This window comes from Lissotriton helveticus, chromosome 11 (assembly GCF_964261635.1).
Source record: "Lissotriton helveticus chromosome 11, aLisHel1.1, whole genome shotgun sequence".
NCBI classification, from domain to species: domain Eukaryota; kingdom Metazoa; phylum Chordata; class Amphibia; order Caudata; family Salamandridae; genus Lissotriton; species Lissotriton helveticus.
Window position 1 is genome coordinate 968401758 of NC_136072.1, and position 23308 is coordinate 968425065.

At 43.3% G+C, this 23308-nt stretch overlaps 1 protein-coding gene across 1 annotated transcript in view; it reads left to right on the top strand.

Annotated features, from left to right (window-relative positions):
• The first annotated feature begins 1555 nt into the window (after positions 1-1555).
• LOC144792343 (retinol dehydrogenase 12-like) overlaps positions 1556-23308 on the top strand; it is a 71121-nt gene continuing 49368 nt past the window's right edge. Inside the window, exons 1-2 of the mRNA XM_078667302.1 lie at positions 1556-2862; positions 21585-21827. Of these exons, the coding sequence (XP_078523428.1) occupies positions 2742-2862; positions 21585-21827 (364 nt within the window). The 5' untranslated portion in view covers positions 1556-2741. The remainder of the gene's footprint in view (positions 2863-21584; positions 21828-23308) is intronic.

The window sequence follows — 23308 nt, forward strand, 5'->3', positions numbered from 1 at the left end:
TGGACGGAGCATCTGAACCAATCAAACACTCACACCCAGTCAAATGTATAGTCAGCTCTGTTTCATTGCTCATACACCCTTGGGGAGGACCAGAGTCTCTTCTGGGCTCACCTCGTCTGGATGTATCCTTCTTGCGCCCTTCTGTGATCGTGGCGCCGTCACAGCTTCTTCTGGTGCACCTGCTACCTCTGTATGTTGTTCCTTGCTGCGTGTCAGCAGCTCCACTATCGTAGGAGCCGCCGGCCGATTCTTGTCCGCAGTACCGCCTCTCCCTTTCCTCAGCTATTTTGGCTACTTTCTATGAGAATCCACAAACCTGTGATAACTTTAGAATCCTCCCCCCATTTTTTCCACAATGATGTTGGGGGGAAAAGATGCAAATTTGATGTGGACACATAATGTGGAAAAAGTTATAAAGGCTTAGGCGCAAAGTACCCAAAGTAGTCAAATAAAGGCTCACAACTGGGGGGGAAAGTCTCAGGCCATTTCTGTTATAACAAATTAAAGCTGCATTTTAGCCATATCAGGTATAACCCATGTTACAACCTAATAAGTGTAAGAATGCACTATTTCCACAATTTGCCAAAACACTTGGTAAGTGAGACTTCTCAATTTCCATTTACCTCATCCTCCCTGTGTAACTCTGTGATCCCCTGATGGTGCTCAAAGCACAGTCATTACACTAATGTAAAAAGTCAAGTGGTATGTAATACAACATTTATGATAAAATTTACCAATATTCATCTCTGAAGAATATTGCACCCCAAAGCTAGTTGTGAGAAATGGTTCACATCCTATCTGCTTTAGAATTAATAATTTACCACATATTCAAATAGGAAGTGATAGTCAACTCTGACTAACATTATTGGACCAATGTGCTTTAAAAAGCACCTTTTACATTTCATTTCCCAAAATCTCTGAGAGAGGACTCACTATTCCCAAATCTACTTTTTGTTCTTTTCTGTGATACTTTCTGGCCAGTCCTAACATTAAGCAAACAGCACACTGACACTAGAAGTTTTGGGCTGACTGAGGCTGTTAAGCAACATCCACAAAAATAAACATGTCCAAACACGTTCTAAACGTATTACTTTTTAAAAGGAGTTAAAGCCTTTAACTCCTATTAAAAAGTAATACGTTTAGAACGTGTTTGTACATGTTTTTATTTGTTAACTTAAAGGCTTCTTGCAAAATACAACCTATTCCCTCCAGCTTTCTTACAAAAAAAAATAAAACTTTTCCTCGTCTAATATGGCCGCTATATTCGTCCAAGTTTCGCGCTCTAGTCTTCTTTTCTTCTTGTTACTCCCGAAAAAGACCAGACCGCTTCGAGTGCATCGAATTTACAGATACTGTGCACCCTTGGGTATTGCTTTCAATTTCCGCATTTCTTACTCCGTCATCCAACAGTATATACATATTCGTAATGTTGTGTTTAAAGGATTTAGAAACGGGAATTAAAAGAGTCAAAAAAGCATAAAAAATGCTAAAGATAAGAACGATAATACCCGACAAGTAACTAATCTCGGAGATCTGCTGCTTCTGGCTGGTCAGTCGAGGGAGGAGTTTATTTTCCGAACACGACCGAAGATCAGGATCGCGTATTCCCGTGATTACTGCCAATTATACACCTGCCTATCTCCCGAAGATATACGAAGAGCAGAGGGCTTCACATATTATATGAAATACCAAATATTACTTAAAACCCACTGACTTTTCTCTTCCATGCGGTGGCTCGTGCCGCTCTCTATAACAGAGGGATGCGGATTGTTTTAAGAGAAGCACACGGAGCGGTGTGGGTGGGCATGGAGCTGCTCCCTGTAACATTATAGGATACAGTGGCTACAAACCTGCAGGACGGTCACATTTCCAGGAGTGGCCGAGTCCAGAGCTACCCCATAGAGAACAGCACAGAGGCAAGCGTAGCCCTGCGGCAAGGGTGTGCAGCCCAGCCCGGAAGAGGTATAAGGAACGAGGCGCCTGCTTCTCTGTACATGTACAGTTAAGTAACGCCAGGGTCTGCGGTACCTGACCCAGGTTCAGCTCTATAGAGTAACCAAGGCATAGCACAGCCCTGTAAAGGAACGAATAATGAAGTATGTGCACCTCTTAGTAAAGTAACTGTGTGGAGTGCAGCGACCAAGGATACAGTATCAACGACTACATCACTATGTAAATACAGGTCTGGATCGAGCCAAGTGTATCTGTTCTAGAGATACAGCGACTGTCGCATACATTGTGATTGGATAAAGTGTTGCCCATAAAGAAACACTATCTACGGCATAGAGATAGTTGTGTAAATATGTTCATGGCCCGATGCATGTGCATCTCTCTGGATTCTGGTATAACCCTACTGTGTTAGAGGGAGTGAGGTTTAAAGGAGCCATTTCGAGAGTGGTCTAGGTCTGTGGTGCCCTTTGTTAGTACACACATTGACGAGTATGCAGCTCTATAGAGATAAAACAAAAAAAACTGCTGTCAGTGTACCCATGTGGTAACGTCGCTATGCAGTGACTAATTTGACAGCATCTGTGTATGCTTTTGTGCTTCCCTGCACTGACTTTTGGTTCAACTGGAACACATTTCCATACAATTTAAAATTGACTACATTTCTTCACATTGTAAGGAAGCCTCTATAGGCAATTACACTTTGTGGAAATCTCCGGGCTGGGGGTCGCAGCTTTCTGTTTTGTTTGATCTTTCCCCCGAGAGTAATTGAAACCTGACATACTGGTGTTACCATGTATGCCCTGGCGGCGGTGCTGATGGCCCTGCTCTGTGTACTGCTGCTCAGGCGACTGAAGGCCAGGCGATTGTGCATGGACACCAAGAGACTGGATGGAAAAACTGTCCTGATCACAGGTGAGAGGCGCAGCTTACTATAGAACTCGCTATGAATTCTACCAGATCTCCTATGTAGTTTTAGAGTGGCTTTAAACAACAAGAGTCATTTTCAAAGACGTATTTGTATATTACGAAAACATTCTTATTAGGAATTTTTGATTTTGTGTTTCATGAAATTGCAGACAACTTTACACAAACAGCACATCTCCTATTTAAAGAGAGAAACATTCACAGCTAAAACGAATTGTAAATTGTATTTATATAGTGCTTGCTACCCCTGACGAGGCATTGAAGCACTTTGCGCCGAGTAGCACCCGACTACAGATCCCACGATTAGAGTTAAATAGTTAGTGGAATAATAAAATGTGCTTTATCATTGCCATATGGGTTAGTTGTGTTAAGTTTTTTAATTTGTGAAGGGAGACATTTGAAAGGATGTTTGGGAGCTCATTGTAGTTAGAATGGTTTGGGATTCGTCAGAGAGAGAGGAGGGATAACGACTGAAGGGAATGGATTTGATTTTAAAAATAACTTAAAGTAACATGTAATGTATAGAAACATACTTGCACATCTAAATATGGACTGATATGCATGCATACATAGATAAACAGACATGGCACTTGGTAAGGATTTAGTACCAGGCTTATGCTCCTCTGTTTATATAAACTCATATGTACAAAGAAGCAGCATAACGACATGGTCTGATATACACAAATATATTATGGCTAATAATACAAAGCTGTTTCCCCCCTCCCCCATATTGATGTGTCTGCCTATAAATGGATGCATAGTGTCATGTACAGGGGCACATGTATTGCATCCACGTAATCTCCATACCTTGACATGCCTTTTTTAATGTCTATATAAACATGTACTGTCTCTCTCTCGGTCTCCATACATATATATTGTAGTTTTAAAACATATCTAAATCTATTACAATACCCTTACGGGTACTCTCCCTATAATCCAATTCACATAGTGTGACATATATGTGTTTTGATAGAAAGAAGCCTAAAGCCATATACGCACACTCATCCACTTATATGCTATGTAATTAAGGTGTATTTAGTATGTACTAATACATACATATATATGTAGTGCAAAAGACATTAATTTGTTGTTATATGTAGATTCTTTTAAACAAATGTTTTTGGTGTTTACTTTTATTTAGTTATTTATTTTCTTATTTTTCATTTTTAGCTGATAATCATTCTCTGCTAAAACTAACCAAAACCTTTGTTGTCAAAGTGTATAATCCACCATAGAAAAGTGGGAAATCGGATTAATGACTAATCTTACTGCCAAGTGTGTGTGTAAATGCTATATAAATACTAATAATCAGACCCTTTTAAATCCCATTTTATCACCCGCCTAAATCCTTAATGGTATAAAAGCAGTATTTTATTTAGTTGTTGGCTGTCCTTTAATATGTGGTTGCTGTTATCTATTTACCAATCCTAGATTATCTGGTATATATGCCAATGAAAAATATTTGCTTTTACCAATATTTGCTTGATCTCGTTCTGTTATGTTGTCTCCTATCCTGGTATATTCAGAATGACTATCAAGAGTCTGCTTCTTAAAAACATTTGAATATAAGGGTTATTGTAATGTATATATTTCTTTCCGTAGCCAGTTAATGTTTCTTGAGTATACTACGAACATGCAGAGATGCTTGTCTGAAAATTTGCTCATGATTGAACTATTACATTCATTCATTTCCTCGCCATGACCATATGTTATGCATGCAGTGTCGGAGTAATGTCTGATAAAGGAAACCTATTATTGCTTGGGCATGCAGTGGACCGTGTTTCTCATCTTCACATTCACTTCTTCAGGCTCTCCATTGTTTCCATCAGGGGTGTGATGAGTGTCATGCGAGGGTAAAAATCAATTTCCTAAATCCCAGTTTGGTCACAGGATGAAAGATGGCAGGTGGCAGAATGATACCCTTTTTATAATCCCTGTGCATGTTCCACAAACACACTGCCTGCTCCATCTGTCGGGTCAGGAGATGCTAATGGAAGGGTATTTTTCTTTAAAGTATCTGCCTAGAAAATGGAAAGCCTGGACAGTTTTCATAATTTTAATAATATCGTTATCAAAGTAGTAAAATAACAATTGCATTGTAATGTTTAGCAGGGGCATCAAGACCCCCATCTTGCTTTAGAAGCTGCAGCGGGGGTGGATTTTTAATGGGCCTCTTATGTCTGCAACTTGGCAGACAAAACTGATAATTAACGCTATAAAGTAGGAAGAAAGAAAGATGGGTTGATAGGAGAGGGAAACTAGGATGGGGGGTGAGTGAAAGGATGGATGAATGAGTGAAATGATGGATGAATGGGTGAAAGGATGGGTGGGTAAAAGGATGGATAGGTGGATGAAAGGATGAGTAGGTGAAAGGATGGCTGGACGAGTAAGTGAAAGGATAGATGGGTGAGTGGGGAAAAGGGTGAATGGATGAGTACGCAAAGGGATTGGTGGGTGAAAGGATAGCAGAGTAAATGGCAATCTGAGAGGATGAATGGCTGGATCGCAGGCAGAGTAAATGGAAGTCTGAGAGGAAGGATAGCTGGATGAAATGATCACTAAGATGGATGAAAGTCTTTATTGTTGGATGGGTAAGTCAAATGCTGGATGGATGGTGATTAAATGGCTAGATGGATGCATGCTTAGGAAAGTATGTGTGAATGGATGGATGGAACATCCAGTGAAAGGTGAAAGATCAAATAATGGATGAAAGAATAAATGGATGACCGAATTTGAAGCTGATATGGTGGATATCAGCAGGTGGATGGAAAGGTGAAAGGGTGAATGGATAGATATTCGGAAAGAAGACACAAGGGAGCTCTTCTAGGGAGGGTCACGCTCAGTTGCTTCACTTGCATTGTGCCATTAAAACTTTGGTTCAAAGTGTGAGGTATTTAAAAAAAAAATTGTATTCATTATTTTTATTGATGACAGTTTACACACCTCAGACATTTCACAAACAACTTGCAATTACGAGAGCACAACGTATTGACTTTACAATGGATACATTGCCTGACTACATCACTCAGTTAACACACCTAACAGGATGTCTTGATGATCTACAGTGGGTCGTCCCCGTATCTGTGCCTTGGAGGCTCACATATTCCTCCCCTGTACTTATTCCACTTCTCCCAGACCTGCGACCACTTGTTTGGACACCCTTTAGACTCATACACTGTCCTCTCTGTTAACATACACCAGTCCAGGTCGTTCTCCCACTCCGCAACGGACGGTGGATCCTGCGTCCTCCACAATCTTGCTATATTCTGCTATATTTCTCATTGCAATTGTCATACCAAGAGTCACCCATATTTTTCCTTTGGTGTTTAGATCGGTTGGGGCCCATATATTCAGAAGGCACAATTTGATATTATAGTCAATCTCACAACCCATTGCTTCTGCCATACATTTTAATAATCTCAGACCAATACCCCTGTATGTATGTACATTCCCAGAGTGTGTGTATAAAGGTTCCCTCCTTTCCACACTTCCTCGTGCATCCAGGTTCCATTCTGTAGTCGATTTTCACAATTGCCGAGCCCGAGAGATAGATTCTGTGAAGCACTTTCAATTGTATCAGTCTTAACCTAGATGAGATAGCTGCCTCTTTGGAGGACGCGAGTGCCTCGAGCCATCCTTCATCCTCCAACCCCGCCACGTCTTGTTCCCATTTGGATCGGACCCGTTAGAGGGGATCAGGCATATTATTAATTAGTTTCTTATAAGTTAAAGTTATGGCTTTCTCCATCATACATTCATCTAAGATTCTATCTTCTAGTTTGGAGGGTTCTGTTGGCGTCCCTCCACCAACTATTGTCGTCTGCGGTGCGTGTTTGATCTGCAGGTACCTATAATATTCTGTGTTGGCCAGTTCGTATTCCCTATGCAGTTGGGAAAAGTTGACCACTTCTCCCGCCTTCCACAGATCCTCAACCTTAGAAATGCTGATTAGATCCCAACTGTCAAATCCCATTGTTTTCCTCTGTGTGCCAAAAACCTCAGCGTCCCAGAGAGGAGTGGCGTGTGTTATCTTCCCCTCCCAGGCCAACTTTTCAATGCCGGCCGCCATATCTACACCACATGTAGTGTGGGGCCAGTAAGTTTCAATTTAGTGGTTTTGGTATATAACACCCTCGTAAAATCCCCTCCTGGAAACAGCCGCCTGTCCATTTGAAATCCAGGATCTTCCAGGGGCCTATAAATGCATGGGTTAACTGTTACTAGCGGAGCAGCCCGTAGTATCGTTCTTTATAGGGGAGTGCAATCCCTCCGTCATACCACCCACAAGTGCGTTTTTGAATAGATATTCTAGGTGGTCTCCCCACATAAGCTTCCTATGGGTGCTCTCTATGGTTCTGAAATAATCTGCCCGACCTGACAAGGCGAGTTTTGTAGTACATATAGGAAACGCGGCAAGGCCATCATCTCAAACAGTGCTGCACGCCCCAGCAGGGACAACGGAAATGTTTCCCAATGTTTAACATCAGATCTTAGTCTTTGTAGCAGGGGCAGGAGATTTTGTTCACAGAACTGATCCAAATGTACCAGTTTGGTAATAACTGGTAGCAATCGGGCCAGTATTTTAGCTAGGATTTTGGCTTCCACGTTGAGCAGTGATATCGGTCTGTATGAGGAGCTTTTTTGGGGTGCATACCATTTTTATGATTGACCACTATGGTTGCTAGTCTTTAATCTAGCGGAAGAGCTCCCACCTCTTTGCTCTCCTGAAACATAGCTGCAAGATAGAGTGCAAGTCTGCTGGGAGTGGGTTTGCACAATTCCATGTGTAAACCATTTGGGCCCGCTGCCTTGCCCGATTTCAAATCTTGATTTTGCCTTTTCTACTTTTATTGTGACCAGCTCCTGTTCTAATTCATTTCGATCATCGTCAGAGAGTACGGGTAGGGAGATATCTTGAAGGAATACGTCCGCCTCTTCTCCTGTATAGGTCATTTGGGAACTATAAATTTGGCCATAGTAGCTTCCGAATACGTTTGCAATATCTCGCGGCTCAGTGTACAGATTGTTAAGCTCATCGCTGAGTTCCAACACTACTCTAAGCTAATAATTTACCAGCCTTATCCCCCACCTCGTAAATCCTACTGAGAGTTGCACTATGTTGTGCTTTGGCAGCATCTGTGGCATGGGCCACATATTTCAAGGAGTGTCTGACTTCTTCTGCATTAGTTTCTTTTAACTGACTTTCCATTAACCTCTGTATCCTGTTCTCGCTGATCCGTTGTTGTCATAATGTAGTCTATTCTGGACATGCTGCGGTGGGCACCTGAGTAATATGTATATTGCTGTTCCATGGGGTGGCGTGCCCTCCAAATATCAATGAGTCCCATTGACTCCATGAAATTTTGAATCTGTGTAAGGGAGAGCTGCAGGTGTTTTGGGGGCCAGCGGTCGAGTCGATCTGAAACAATTGAATTGAAATCTCCCCACACAAGGAGTCTCCCCTTCGACAGAGCGAGCAGTAAATCTCCCGGGTCGCCAAAAGCTGAGGCTTGTAGGCCAGGTGGAATATGTACTGACACTAAGTTCAAGATGCATCCTTCCCACTTTCCCGAGATCACAACGAAGCTCCCCAGGTTATCCGTCCGAGTGTGGTCAGTCAGCAACTGGAGGCTTTTATGCCCCATTATGCCCACACCCTGTGATCCAGCTCCAAACGCAGAATTCGCCACAAGCTGGAAGCCCCATCTAGTCAATGCCTTGCATGCATTTCCCAAGACGTGTGTCTCCTAGAGTAAAACCACGTGAGGCGAGTGTCGCTTTATATATTGTAACACAATGCCTCTCTTTATCTTATCGCCAAGTCCGTTGATGTTCCAGGATAACAATTTAAGTCCCTGCTTTGATATTGGAACCATTGCTATCTACAAAATAACAGTATGTGTCATGCCCAGAGGATGTTCAGGCCAGTCACCCATCAAATATGGCTCAGTCAAATAAAGAACGTTACTTTTCTTTTGTCTCTCAATGCAAGATGTGCAAGTCCATGTAGTCCAAGTCTGTCGTACCTTGTCATCCGCAAGTAAACTAAACAAATAACATAACAAACTACCAGTCCCCCAAGTCTGTCGGAGCTTATAACTGAGTTTGTCATACTACGTTTTCCGTCAACAGTGCCAGAGTTGCTTTCTGACAGTATTCTTACCACCCCAATGGCTTTCCTTACCTCCAACCCCTCCCTGCATCCCTGCATGGTGGTATTTGAACCTCCTGCTTCCCCCAATCTGCAGAGCGCCTATCGCCCACCCTGACAATTAGTAGTGCGTGGAACAGCCGCCAGCCCACCCACCCAACAACTACTATTAGAGAAAGAATCCTACTTGCTTAGAACTATGCTGGAGACCCGATCTGTCCCCCATTATTCCAGTCCCGGGTATCTACTAGGAATTAAATCACACATTATACAATACCTTTCTTATGTGTCCATTAGGGAAGGTGAGGTCTACTTTAGGCGGGGAGGGGCAGAGGAGACCGTGTCTCACTTTGAATGAACAGCGGCTCAGAGTGTCAAGAAGTTATCTTGGAGTGCCGTCAACCAGTGGTGCGCCACATGATTCACTTCCTGTAGCATGCTCAGTGCGGGATTGCCCCAGTCTGTCCTTTCCCTACAGTTCGGCATTCACCGAATCAGTCCCAAGCATCATCAGGGGTAGTGAAGAACCAGGCTTTTCCTTCCGCTTCCACATGCAACTTGGCTGGTAAGAGCATTGCGTATTTACGTCCCATTTTGTCCATGGCCTTCTATATCTCGAGAAAACAATGCAGTTGGCGCTGGATTTTAAGAGGTCACTGTACTGTTCTCAAGTGCAACAGGAGGCGCATTCCGGGCCGTTTGCAGTATGATATCCTTGTCTCTATAGTTGAAAATCCTTGCCACAGTTGGTCTTGGAGGTGCTCCGGGTATGGGCCTATTTGCAGGCACTTTATGTGCCAATTCAACCGTGAAGAACTTTGATAGCTTGGCAGCCTGCAAGTTAGTAGTAATCAGTTCTTCAACAAACAGGCTCATCGCCGGCCACTCTGCCGCTCCGGCACTCCAAGAATTTGTATATTATTTCGTCTTGCCCTTCCTTCATACTCATCCAGTTGTTCAGCCATTTTCTCAGTACAAGCTTGCAAATCAGCCATTTGCTTTTTTAGAGTTATAGTGTCTGTGGCTAGGGAGCTGGTGGCTGATTCGACTTCTTTGATTCTAGTATTAATGTTTCGCATATCTGCCCGCATTAGAGAAACCTCACTGGTAATGACATCGATTTTAGTTTCAAGCGACGTTCTGACCGTTGTGATGGAGGTCATTATATCTTGCAGGGTCAGCTCTTGCGTGCCCTCCGCCTCCTGTGATTTATCTGGCTGGTCGTCCCCGGCTTTCTCTTTCTGGCCCGATTCCTTTTGCCAGGCATATTTCTCCAGCTTCGCCTGCATGACCTCTTTACCACTTCTCCCTCCAGCCATGTCGGGCCCTGAAGGGGTTTCTGCGCCTGTCGTAGGGGAAACTCACTGCACCCTATTTTTCGCAATTTAACTGAAGTATGTAGATTGTCTCTGTCAAAGGGTTATCGTTGGTCTCCTCACGGCCAGGCCATTCTCAAAGCTTCTATGCAGTATTGTGGTTACTTGGCACGGTTAATTTGCAGCATGTGCAGACCTTCGCCGACCCTCCACCATCTCTTGGTCATCTTCGATTGCCAGGTACCTAGGCCGCCTTGCTCAGGATACTTCACAGTATAGAGTGTGCCTTCCCTCAACCAGAGTCCTACTCCCTCAAACCCCTGTGGTGACGTGTCTAAGTATAGGGTGGGTAGGGGGAGCCAGCAACCACAGCCAATATTTGTGTCACAGAGATTCGGATAGAGAAGTCAGTCCTTGCTGGCAATATGCGCTTTGGGGTCTTAAGAGCAGTGTGGAAGTAGCAGGTTGAAGGTCGCTGTGAGGATATGTGCAGCATCCAAGTAGAACTGGGCCACTGTGCTCTCCAGTCTTTACCCCCACACCGCTACCTTAATTTGCAGGGATCACCAATACAGCTCTGTGACTCAAGGATCCTTCGGGGGGCAGGTAGCTGCGCCCAACGATGGCCGCGGAAGACTCGGCTGCGCAGAGCTCATTACACACTGATGTCTCAGGGAGGCGGTCACCGGAGTACTTTCCACCTGCCACAGTCTTGCCCCGGTGCCTCCGCACTGCGTTGCAGATGTATTTGGGTCTCGTACGCCCCACTAAATCTGCGCACAGGCACCAGGCTGCCACCTGGTCGTCCGGAAAGCTACGAGTCAGGTCGCAGCCGGGGCCGTCTCTGGGGTGCTGGCCACGTCAATTGTGGCCGCCCGACACTCAACTTTGCCTTAATTACCTCGGCGCCCCTCCTGGTTCAGCACACGGGGGTCAGATTATTACCCGGGTCACATCCGGGGCCGATTCTAGGTCGCAGGCCACTCCTCCTTCAGGCCTTACGGCAAGGCCCGAGCTGTGCACAGTCAGGCCGATCTCTGCCCCTCCTCGTCCCCTACCTATAGTTCTGACACGGGTTACACCTTCTCATGTGTTCCGGTGCGAGTATTCAGCATTGATCACGGTTCTCCGTGCGGATTTTTGGTTGAACGGGCACGTCTGGCCCGAGCCACTCTGCTACACAGCCATCTTGCTCGGTGGCTGGCCACACACTCCAATGAGAGGTATTTTAGTTTTCTGGCTACTCCTTTCGTGTTTACTGTAAAATAACCATGCACCGAAATCCTCTATGCACACCTCTTGGGACGTTATTTCTATGGAAGCAGGTTTCACCCTAGATTAAAAGGAACAGAGGATGTCTAAGCTTATCTAAGCTTTTTTTTGGATTAGTACATTAAAAATCAAAGAATCTAGAAATTATGTCTCCTGATCTATTTCTCTCTTATTGTTAAGGTTCCTTCTTGTGATGGGCAGTATCCCCCAGCATTGAAACTCTGTTCACAATGAAGGTAAAGCCAAAGGGCACTCAACAGTGAATTATGAATAATTATTGAGGCACTTTAAATTACTGCTCACAAGCTCTATTAGGAATATAAAAAGGACTAGGCATACAAGAGATGTCTTTTCAACCCATCTAGCAGTTTCTGTTACTTCAACTTTGTTACTTTGATCAAGGAAGAATCAAAGAGAAGCATTTATTAATTATGATATTTCAGACCCATGACCCATTTTTGGGAACATACTAATGATTGGAACATATTACTGATGTGAACAATTGTCTTTGAGAATCCATTGCCCATGAACTTTTAAACAACCTTTGACAAAAACCAACAGGTTTGCGTTTTCCACCTTGCTTTCGGCTTTGTCAGTGCATGCTATGTCATGGTATTTGATAAACCTTATTGTTTAGAAAGCTGAGGGGCACTTATCAGTCTAAAAAAACAACATTGGCGGAAAGCAAAAACATTTGTTGGTCTTATAAAACACACATTCCAGTAGTAGTTCCTGGCACTTAAGGAAACCACTGTGTGCGTGGATACGCTCCAGTGAAAAGAGAGTATGTCAAGGGCTAAACTTGAAGACCCATTACCACATAATGTATGCTATAGTCGGCAGGAAGAATTTGAATGACACAAAAATAAACCAGTGAATATAGACGGCTGGCTGAAAGCCTTTATAAATAGATTATACATATAATTTTAATATAATCAGCAGGTTTTGGCCAATGCCAGATCTAACAATTGAAATTGATTACCCCCACTAGGATTCAGCTGCAGCGTGACAGTAGTAAAGCTTTTAAAATCCCTGTTGTTTCGACACATACCTTATTATGGGTGTATATATGTAAGGGAGGTTGAATATAGCACACACATATCCAGAGAGCACATAGATCTGAATAACAATGTCTTCACCAGAAAACTAATAGTCATGTTCTCCTGCCATTGTATGGTACCTGAGGTCTATGCGCTGAGAAATGTATTGGAATTTATAGACATTAATGCTTTAAATCTTTGCAGCTTATTTATTTATATACCGAAGTTGTATTTTCAAGTCTGGGCATGCATAGACCATCACCTCAAACAGAATCTGTTATGACTTACTTATCAGTTGCTCTTTGAGTCCAAGAATATCAGTCAGTTTCACATTTTAGTAATCCTGCATTCACCTGATCATTTATAGAAGAGCGTCAAACAATAGGAGGCATGTGTAGAAACTCCAATTCATGAGAAAGTATTATGAAGAGCAAAATACATAATGGCTAGGTTCATAATCAAAGCTAGCCGCATAAACAAGCTTTTCCAGTTATGTCTCATGCATTGATTGCCAAAAATACTTTTATAAATGGATTGTTTTTGAAAGGGAAATGAGTACAAATAGAAAATAGTCCGCAGCTCATTGAACACACATCTTTTTCTGCATGACCTTCTCAGGCAGATATTATGGGATAGGACTTCCAGAAATTAAAAGTGACATGCAAAGCTAGGATCCCGCCAAAATAACCAATAACATTTGTAAGAGTTGATGTGTTGATTAACTCCATAGTGACTCTATTTGCCTGATATGAGCAAGGACATGTGCTGATGCAGTTGCATCTTTATTCTCACTCTGTTTTCATGCACGAATTAATTGATACTATCTGGGGCATGCTATTAAACAGACGAGAGTGCAAATACAGTCTGCACACATATGGAACTAAACCTCTCTCCAATAAAAGATCAAGAAGGATCCCATAGCAAGTCACACCTGACTGACTGACAAGAGAATTAAAAATATATGGAAATTGGATCTATTTATTTTCATTACAGGCTGTTAGACCAATGGTATTCTACGTGGCCAGGCCTTTTTGTTACTTTTTACTAATGGAAACCAAATGAATGCTTATTTGTGTTTGCAATGTACTGAGATTTGTCGGATTACAAAGCACAATGAAGACAAACGTAAACCCTCCAATTTGCTTTAAATAAGCGTACTGCAAGCCAGCAAAGCAACCCACCTTTCTCTGTTAAGAAATGCTCTACACAAGAGATGATTGAAAATATAGCTATAACAATCCACACCTTCTGGGTGAAGAACAATTAATGTATGCCCTCTCTGCACGCCCTTGCCTTCTGGAAGCTGCTTGATCAATGGCCAATGAACTTTCCTGGCCCTTTGACTGAGAAAAAAACACACCCCTTCCCAGCAGCTGGTTACCCTGAGGATTATCTCTCATCAGAGGTAGGTGAAATACAGGCTCCCCTGAGAGGGGTTACATCAATTCCACCTTTGGCCTGGAGGCTCAGCTGGATGTTTAATGCCAGCACTTGGCTCATCGTTAGGATGGCTATTTTAATATCATCCTTGTTGTGGTCTAGAAACTACCAAGGCTTCAGGATAACAAAAATGCAAAGCATTCTGCAATGGATAATTCATAAGAATTCGAAACCATAGGAAAGACAATCCAGCCTTCTAGAAAGACAGAGCAGCAAAGCTGCACTTGTACAGGACAAATGAGTTCTCCTCTCAGTGTTTAATTTCAGCCAGTTAGGTTTGACGGTTAGGAGCGCCCAGCTTGTGTATGTGGGAAGATGCACGAAAAGGCCCAGCTAAAATCTACAGTTAATTCACACGAAACTCCTTATAGAAATAGCGCTGGGTCTTCTAACCATAAGGTTATCTTTATGACACACATCAAAAAACTACAGTAGGGTTTGCTCGAAGCTCTATCTTCTTTAACCCCTTCCACGCTGATGACGAGCTCAGCTCGTCATGAGGTACACCTCTCGTACGCTCATGACGAGCTGAGATCGTCATGAACCGTGGGATTCCGCAATCTTCAGCGCACAGCGGTAAAACGCTTAGCGCGGATGCGGTTAAAGAGCAAATGCGTTCGTTGGATCCGAAATGTTCTCTGGTGATGTTCCATTTGTTGCTCTGATATATTATAATGGATGTTCATATCTAACATAAAATGATGGACAAGGATGTACATCTGGGACCTGAGAACGACCGTCATGAGTCTTTAATATTAGCCCTAAAAACTACTTATTCACCTACTTATTCACTCATTTTGTAAATGTAGTGAATCAAGAAGATGACTTTATTGTCTTGTTTAACAACAGGAAAATGTGAAATGGGCTGACATGGTATCTTCACAGTATAACATCTACTAAATTTTCATTTGTAAACTGATATGTTTATGAAAATCTCAATTTTAATATAATGGAAACAACTTTTAACAAAAGAAGTTAGGCCACGTTGTCCAAACCTCAAAATTCATGGATGATTCAATTCCCAATTTGAAGCCGCACAGGAATCCCTGATTATTGCAACAACTGAGGGAAATAAAGTGACAATATCTAAAACTAGGGGGAATATAAATGGATTCAAAGATGGACTGAATCCATCTATTGAATATTGTCCATTGAAAAGATACGAATGCCTTCTGGCACATCAGAGACCTCGGAGAACAGAATAATTTTTGACGCCCGCAATATATATCCAACCACTTGAGTGGGTTTCACCTTTCACTGATTTGCATGGGGCAGCCCCTAAAGTTTTACTAACTTTATTCCATGTGTACTGAATCTTGATGCACTAGATCCAAAGACCATTGCCCGATCCTTTTTACCCTAGGTGACACTGTGAATACCATAAAAGCCCAAAAAGCGGAGAAGGCCCCCGCCCTGGACAAAATCCCTTCTGACTTGTTCTGATGTGAACCTTATATTTAGGGTTCTTATATAAATAAATAATCAAATGCCATTGCAGCAGGAACCCGGATCTTTGTTCCTTGGAGTGGTGTAGAGGTCATCCCAATCCACAAGAAGGGCTCATGCGGCCACCCAGCAATTTATCACCACTCTAGGCTTAATTAAAAATCCAGAACAAATCTTTTGGAAGCAGATGCTGGACAAGCTGAACCTGTGAATAAATGAAAACCAGATACTCTCCAATGTTCAGGCTGGTTTCTGTTTGAAGGTTTGCACAGTGGACCAGCTTTCTTTGAGTAAAGTGGAAACTGTTGACTTAAATTCTGGTCACCTTTTGTTTAGTATTTCTTGATCTATGGGTGGCCCCCTGTAATCTAATACCAAGAACTAAATAATGGGAAATATTACAAAAGCAGGGATTTCCATTGAGTCTACTTTCTCTTATAATCCAGCTTCATACTGAAAACTATGCCCAAGTTTGTTGGGGAGCACATGGTGAATTAACAGAGACTCAAGATCAATAAAGGGGTCTGTGAAGGGAATGTTTTACCCCAACATTTTTTTTTCACTTTATATACATGGTTGTATCAATTTTATATTGGAGTCCAATAGTGATTCACCATGTATTGTGGATCAAAAGGTTCTGGTGCTACTGTTTGTCAATGATACACTTCTGTTTTCTGAAACCCCAGTGGGTCTTACAGTACAACTAGAGAGATTTTGTTTTGCAAAAATCATGGGCTCGAAATTATTACCAGTAAGTCTTAATTGATACTTTTTAAGCCAGATAAATCTTTGAAAGTCTTAATTATAACCCATTATTGTACATTGGAAAGAATAGGTGAATTCAGTTGTTTGGGCATTAAACTCTCATACTTGTTCTTCGCAAAGTATCAAAAGCCAAAGTCTTTTCAACTATAGAGCAGCTGCCTTCTTTAAATTTGCAGGACGTTTACCTAATCACACTATACCACAGCTTTATAAATCTGCAGGGCAAAAGCGGTCAGTACAGCCTTATGCAGGTCTGATTAATGGTGACACGGCAAAGTTGAGATGCTGGCAAAGAGTGAAAATGAATTATTAAGCTCTTTCCGAAGGGTCCTCAAGGCGCACCGTCTATCCCTTTACGACTTGGTTTTGCACCGCCTATCCCTATACAACTTGGTTTTGTTGCAAAATCTATTTCCCATCTCATAAATTCGAATGGCCATTATATATATTTGAAATGTATTTGGACTGTAGAGGAGCTAAACCGTTATATAGATGCATTGTGAGACCTTATACATAGGCCAGCTAGCTAGAAGTTATCTTATGCTTCGCACATTAAATCATGGTTTGAAACCTTGGGCTTGCATCATTATTGGGTGAACCCATATCAAACTTTAGAATTGGTATGAACATTGTTAAGACCAGGTATTGGGAAGTCGTTTCTGGTTAAAGGCTAGTGGTTGCCTTTTACATAGTTTGCTGATACAGAAGACTAGCAGTAAATGTGAGGATTTCTTAGATTATATAAGCCCAGCTGCAACAAGAGCTCTCTTTATTAAATTCAGGTTAGGCAATCTTCTCATGGCTGCTTTTTCCTAAAGCGGATGAATAACCCTCTCAGGTCCCCTATGTGCCCAATGTAAAGCAGATACTAGTATCTCTGTAGTCTTTGCAGTTTCAAAATTTTTGTACATTGGGCATGGCATATTACAGTGACATTTGTTCAGCACGATTGCTAATCTGTTTTTATCTGTAAAGACTGAGTGAATATTTATGGAATGTTGTGAATTTGTTGTAAATATTTGCATTAATGATTGTATTGTGTTGATGGGTTAATTAACCTAACGGAACAACTGAAAAGAAAGAAATTTGAGCCTATAGGTGCATGTTTGGCCCAATAGCACTTCTTTTTCCTATAAGACTTTGATCCAGAGCAAGATATTCAAATACAGAAGGGGGTAGAAGGAGGAAGAGAAAGACAGAAAAACTGTAACATAGGAAGAAACCGGGAATGAAAAAGAACCCGCAAGAGAGATAAAGGGGCAGGTATTGTCTAGTGGTGGATTAAAGAGGCATGAGGTTATATCAAGACTATGCAGCCTTGGGATTCGACACCCTGATCTTCAATAGTGCCGGCCATGGGTTTCTGAGCAAAACGTCCAACAAAGGCACTTTATATTTTACAAATTAAGAACGGTTTTTAAAATTCTTCGTGAGTCGGCACCTTTGCTACTTAATAATTTGATTTCTCCTTATGTGCCAACTCGCTCACTTCGCTCCCTTGGACAATCCTTGGTGGTTGTGCCTCGGTTCAGACTCAGCCGGATGGGAGGACGCTCCTTCCGAGTGAAAGCTGCAGTTCTCTGGAATGCGCTCCCCCTGGAAATCCGTCTTCTGGATGATCTAATATCTTTCCGTAGGGCCTTGAAAACTTTTCTGTTTTAAACTCCCCCTGTTTTAAGTGCTCTGTTTTTGGTGCTGGTTTTAGTGTTGTGTTGTGTCTGCCTTTCCCTTGCGCCAGGACGCTCCTTTGCTGGAGCATCTGTGCGCATTAAAAATGTTACATAACATAACATAACATAACCGTCTCCTCTACTCGGAGAGGGAAGGTAAACAGTGTGAACCTCCTGAAAAACTGACCTTCAAACTCGACTCTTCATCCAAATAAACCTAACAACCAATGCCAATCAAGTCTCTCTCTCTCTCCCTTTGTCTAGCTCTGTCACACTTTTTCCTCATTTCTTTCTCTCTCACTCTCCTCTACCTGTCTTAGAACGCTAATTCCTTTTGACCCATGCACTCACTCTTTCACCTACACAACATAATCAATTCTGGTCAATCGAATAGCATGTAACTTTAGGCCATCATTCATTCCAACTCTTCAGAGACCAGGCAGGGCCCTAGGCATGTCCAGCCAGTCAATGCTCTCCCCGTCACAAATGCAAATGACGTCATGATAAAGACTCACTCAAGTCAAGTCAAGAATCTTTATTCGGTTATTCAACTCACTCTTACACAACCTGAACTGCACAGACATCTGTCATCACCAGGCATTGCTGACGTGTTGAGCAGAATCTACATCATACACTGTGAAAGCTCCTTGACATTATAAAGCTTTTATCACTGCCTATTAAGAAACATGGTAACGGCCACAACTTTTCCTTGGTATTTACTAATGCCCTTAAAGAAAACAACATAAAAATAAATTATTTCTTGCTGTTATAGCAACTACTTATAGTGGGTATGTTTGACGTTATGACTTTGTTAAAAACAAATAAGTCTGGATATCATTTTTTTGGGTTTCGCCTGCCGAAGGCTGCGCTCTGCGCAGCTTTTCGGCGCAGGTGAAATCCTTTGTTGACAATAAGGACTTCGGGAACGTCCCCCGGCTCTCATTGGCTAGCTCCATAAATGGAGGCTAGCCATTGAGTGCCGGATCTGTCCGTCAAGGCCGGACCAGATTCGGGGGCGTTCCCGAGATTTTTTCCCAGGGCGGAGTTACGTTTTTTCCCGTTCCCTCCCCTTTCACTGAAAGTCTGTCCATTCCCGCCCCCTCCGTGTGCCTTTCCGCCCCCCCCTCGCTGTCCTGTGCACGTTTCCCGCCGTCCGTGTCCTCTCCCGCCCCCTCCCGCCGTCCGTGTCCTCTCCCGCCCCCCTCCCGCCGTCCGTGTCCTCTCCCGCCCCCCTCCCGTTCGTGCAACTCGAGTCAGCTGTGCCCATCAGCGAAAACAGGCAAGAGAGAGACTCTGAAGGGTACACGCCCTCACTGCTCTCCCCTCTGCTCAGGAGAAGGCGCCGCTTAATCTTTCCATCACCGGCAGACCCTTCAGTGAGGAAAATTTTACTGCGCAGATGCAGTGTTACTACCACCGCTCCCCAGCTCAGGCGCTGTGAAGAAAACAATTTCACCAGTGCGGAGCACACTTCACTACTCCCCTGGCACCAGCGCTGCTTAAACAACCGACTGCGCAGGTGCGATACTGTCTCCACGGCTCCGCGATCCAGGCTCTGTGAGGAAACGACAGCGCAGATGCCGAGCTCGAACACTGCTCTGAGGCTCAGGCGCACTTTGTGACAGGAACCGCGTTCCTTGAGGAGCCCACTCCGCACCGCACCAAGGGGAGATACGCCGCACCACTCCACGCAGACAGGCAACCTCGCTTCCACAGCCCCTGCCGCACAACGGATCACCTCAACCACTGTTGCTTGTGGCGCTCGGTCACCACAGAGATCACCACGGTGACCACTCTTCCAGACGACCCCAGCAGATCGCAATGATTCTTAGGCGAAAGTCACCGCATCTGTTACGACCAGGACGTTCAAACACGAAAACAAGCTGACTGACAGGGCTAATGATCGCACCGGAAGGTTCCCCACTCCTCACCTCGGCTCGAAGACCACAGCAACGTAGCGAGAACCTTGGAGCAGATGCCTTCAACACCACTTTCTCCTTATTGCCCGCAGCCCCTGGCCTTGCTGGAGGAGGTCGAATCATGCCCAGATCTCTTGTAGATTCGGGGCTCTTACTATGCTGGGAGGTCGCTACACTTGACCATGGTAAGTGCTATCTGTACTCTGCTTAATGCGTCTATTAACGTTAGACCTAGAGCGCAGGGTCACCCCGCTTTCTGGTGGTAAGGCGCTTTCCTGCGTTAACACAAGAGGACAGGCAAATAAACACCCGCTGCTAAGCTGCAGGCAACAGAAAGTTGTAAGTCAGAGCGCCCGGTTTGGCGCAGTTGCACTGGCGGCTACCTTACTGTGTCCGTGAATTTGTAGATTAACCGAACAGCGGCAACGCCGCGCACGCATGTTTCTTATCTTTTAGCGGCCTTTTGTGTTTCTTGTACCGTGTGGTAGAAGCAGTCAGTGGTTGCATGTTGCCTTACAGGCCAGGCCGGTCCTAGTTTCTCCGAGCCTTGTGTTGCAGTTTGCGTTGCAACCACGAACAAAAAAAAATGCGCCGAGATCACACGCTGCGCCCGGATCCCGGACAGCAGCGCCGAGATCAGTCGCCGCACCGGTGCGCAGAGGCGGGTTACCGGGAGTCTCGCAGAGGCCGCCGCTCCCAGTTGCACTGGCGGCTGCAGGTGTAGGTTAGGAAGCACCAGATCTGTAGTTGCGGCTGGCGGGGTTCCGGTCCGAGGGATGCCCAGATGTAAAGGAGCATCAGAATGGTAGCTTGAGCCGGAGCCATAGCTTGAAGTGAAGTCTTGTACTTCGGGGGGACACCAGACCTCACAGGCCAGTTTTCGAATCCCACCAAGGCTGAAAAGGTAGCCACAGGCAAAATAGTTGGGAGGGCATATGTCTTGTGTGTATAAGAGATGTATAATGTGGCCTGTGTATTAACTAATTAAACATTTTACTTAAACACTTCTGCATTTAGACTGCGGTTACATAAAAAATGTCAGCCTGTCATTTATTTTATGGGTTCCGATGTTTTCCTTACTTTGCAAATTTGGTTGCAGTGCTTCTTACTCTCCTGTTTGTGGATTGGGTCTTCCCTCCATGATCACGCCCATCGTTGCCAGATCTCTGATTTATTCTTATCAAGTAGAGCTGCTTCCCTGCCCCCTCGGTTTTGTGTGTGCCTCTGTTGCCTGCTTGCGACCCGGTTTTGTGTGTGCCTCTGTTGCCTGATTGCGACCCGGTTTTGTGTGTGCCTCTGTTGCCTGATTGCGACCCGGTTTTGTGTGTGCCTCTGTTGCCTGCTTGTGACCCGGTTTTGTGTGTGCCTCTGTTGCCTGCTTGTGACCCGGTTTTGTGTGTGCCTCTGTTGCCTGCTTGTGACCCGGTTTTGTGTGTGTGTGTGGGTGCAAATGCAATAGGTGTCGCATTTGCGAGAGATTAGGCTATTGGCTTTGTAAATGACAATGCCATTTATTTAGGTTTTCAAAGCCAACACATAAATAAAAATGTTGTCATTTACAATGCCAATAGCTTTAACTTTTCCAAAGGCGAAACCGTTGCATTGTAAATGCTTGTTTTAAAATGACTGTAGAGATGCTGTAAAGTGAGACTTTGCTTACACCTCTCAAAATGTGTTCTGTTCTATTTCAGGAGCTAATTCAGGTATTGGGAAAGAGACCGCCATTGCATTGGCACGGAGGGGTGCTCGCCTTATAATCACTTGCCATGATGAATTGAAGGGTGAAAGTGCAGTGCGGCACATTCAGAGGGAGAGCCACAACCTGAATGTACATTTCATGATGCTGAACATGGCTAACCTACAAAGTATTCGCAACTTTTGTAAAACTTTCATACATTCTGAAAAACGCTTGGATATTCTTATTAATAATGATGGTGAGTAAAGTCTGTGAAGAGCCTAACCGTTTTTCAATTTATTTTTACTGCTTTTCTTTTTAGTCTCCTTTTGTATTTTTCTTTACAGGCAATTAATCTATTTTCAGTTTTAAAAATATACGCTTATTTAATGTTTAATGGTGAACCTACAGTGATGTGTGTACAGACTTTTATTTATTGTTTTCTTTGGGTTTTGTACATTTAGTTTTGACGTAAAATTGAAATTTTCTTTTCAGATAGTTTTTCAGCTACCTGTCAAACTTTATCTTGGGAGGGGGAGGGAGGGGGGGGGGGGCACCCAGAAATGTTTTTAAATGGGAATTAAGTGCTGCAAAAGAAAGCTTCTGATTTTTTCCCTTGCTAGTGGTATCAACAAAGAGTTTGTGGTGTTGAAATCACAATTGTCTCAGCTTTCAAGGACAGGAAGACCTTTGTCAGAAAACCAACATTTTCTACACAGTTTTGGCCTTTTACTGGGACTTGGCCTATTTTTGCAATTTTTGTGTGATTTCAAACTCCTTCCAGTTAGTGATAGAAGCGGGCATGAAAGCATTAATGGATTCCAGAAAGCTGTTGAAAATAAAAAATATTGAAATTGAGTTGATTTGTACTAACATTTTCACCTGTAACTTCTTTTAAGTATGACATATTTTTTAAAGAAATATAATGTTAGATCTGCTGGACCCTTCTGGTTGCAGGGATATATAGGACTTGTAGATTCACCAAGAACCCAAGGAACCCGGAGCCAATAACTGAGCTGCGTCTTGCAATGGTTTTTCATTGTGCTCCAGGTTTTGAGCAATTCATTTAGTAAAATATAAAGAGTGAAAAATTGGTACCAAGGTAACCTATATATTTCCGAAATGGGAACAAAATATAGAGTTTAGAATCAGCGGTTATCTCTAAAATTGTGGATAACCATACAAGCATGAGAATTAGAGGTCATTTTTCAAAATTACTTATTTTTTTCAAATTGTCTTACATTTGGAAGTCAGAGATGCAAAGAAAGTCTATCGGTAATAACACTTGTTCTACTATTCTGTGTTGCCCTAAGTCTCCTGATAAAAATGTTACCTCACTTGTGTGGTAGGCCTAGTGCCTGCGACAGGAAATCGCCCAACATGCAACGTGGACACATCACATTTTTTCCAGTGAAAACCTACCCTCTTTTTGCAATGTGCCTAACTGTGGATTTTACGCCCTAGCTCAGCTGACACCTAGGGAAACTTAGCAAACCTATACATTTTTTAAAAGTAGATACCTAGGGCAATCCAGGATGGGGTGACTTGTGTGGCTCCCATCGGGTTCTGTTACTCCAAATCCTTTGCAGACTTCAAACTTTGTCAACAAAATTGAATTTTCCTCACATTTCTGTGACAGAAAGTTCTGGAATCTGCGAGGAGGCACAAACTTCCACACACCCAGCATTCACCAAAGTCTCTCAATAAAAATGGTACCTCATTTGTGTGGGTAGGCCTAGT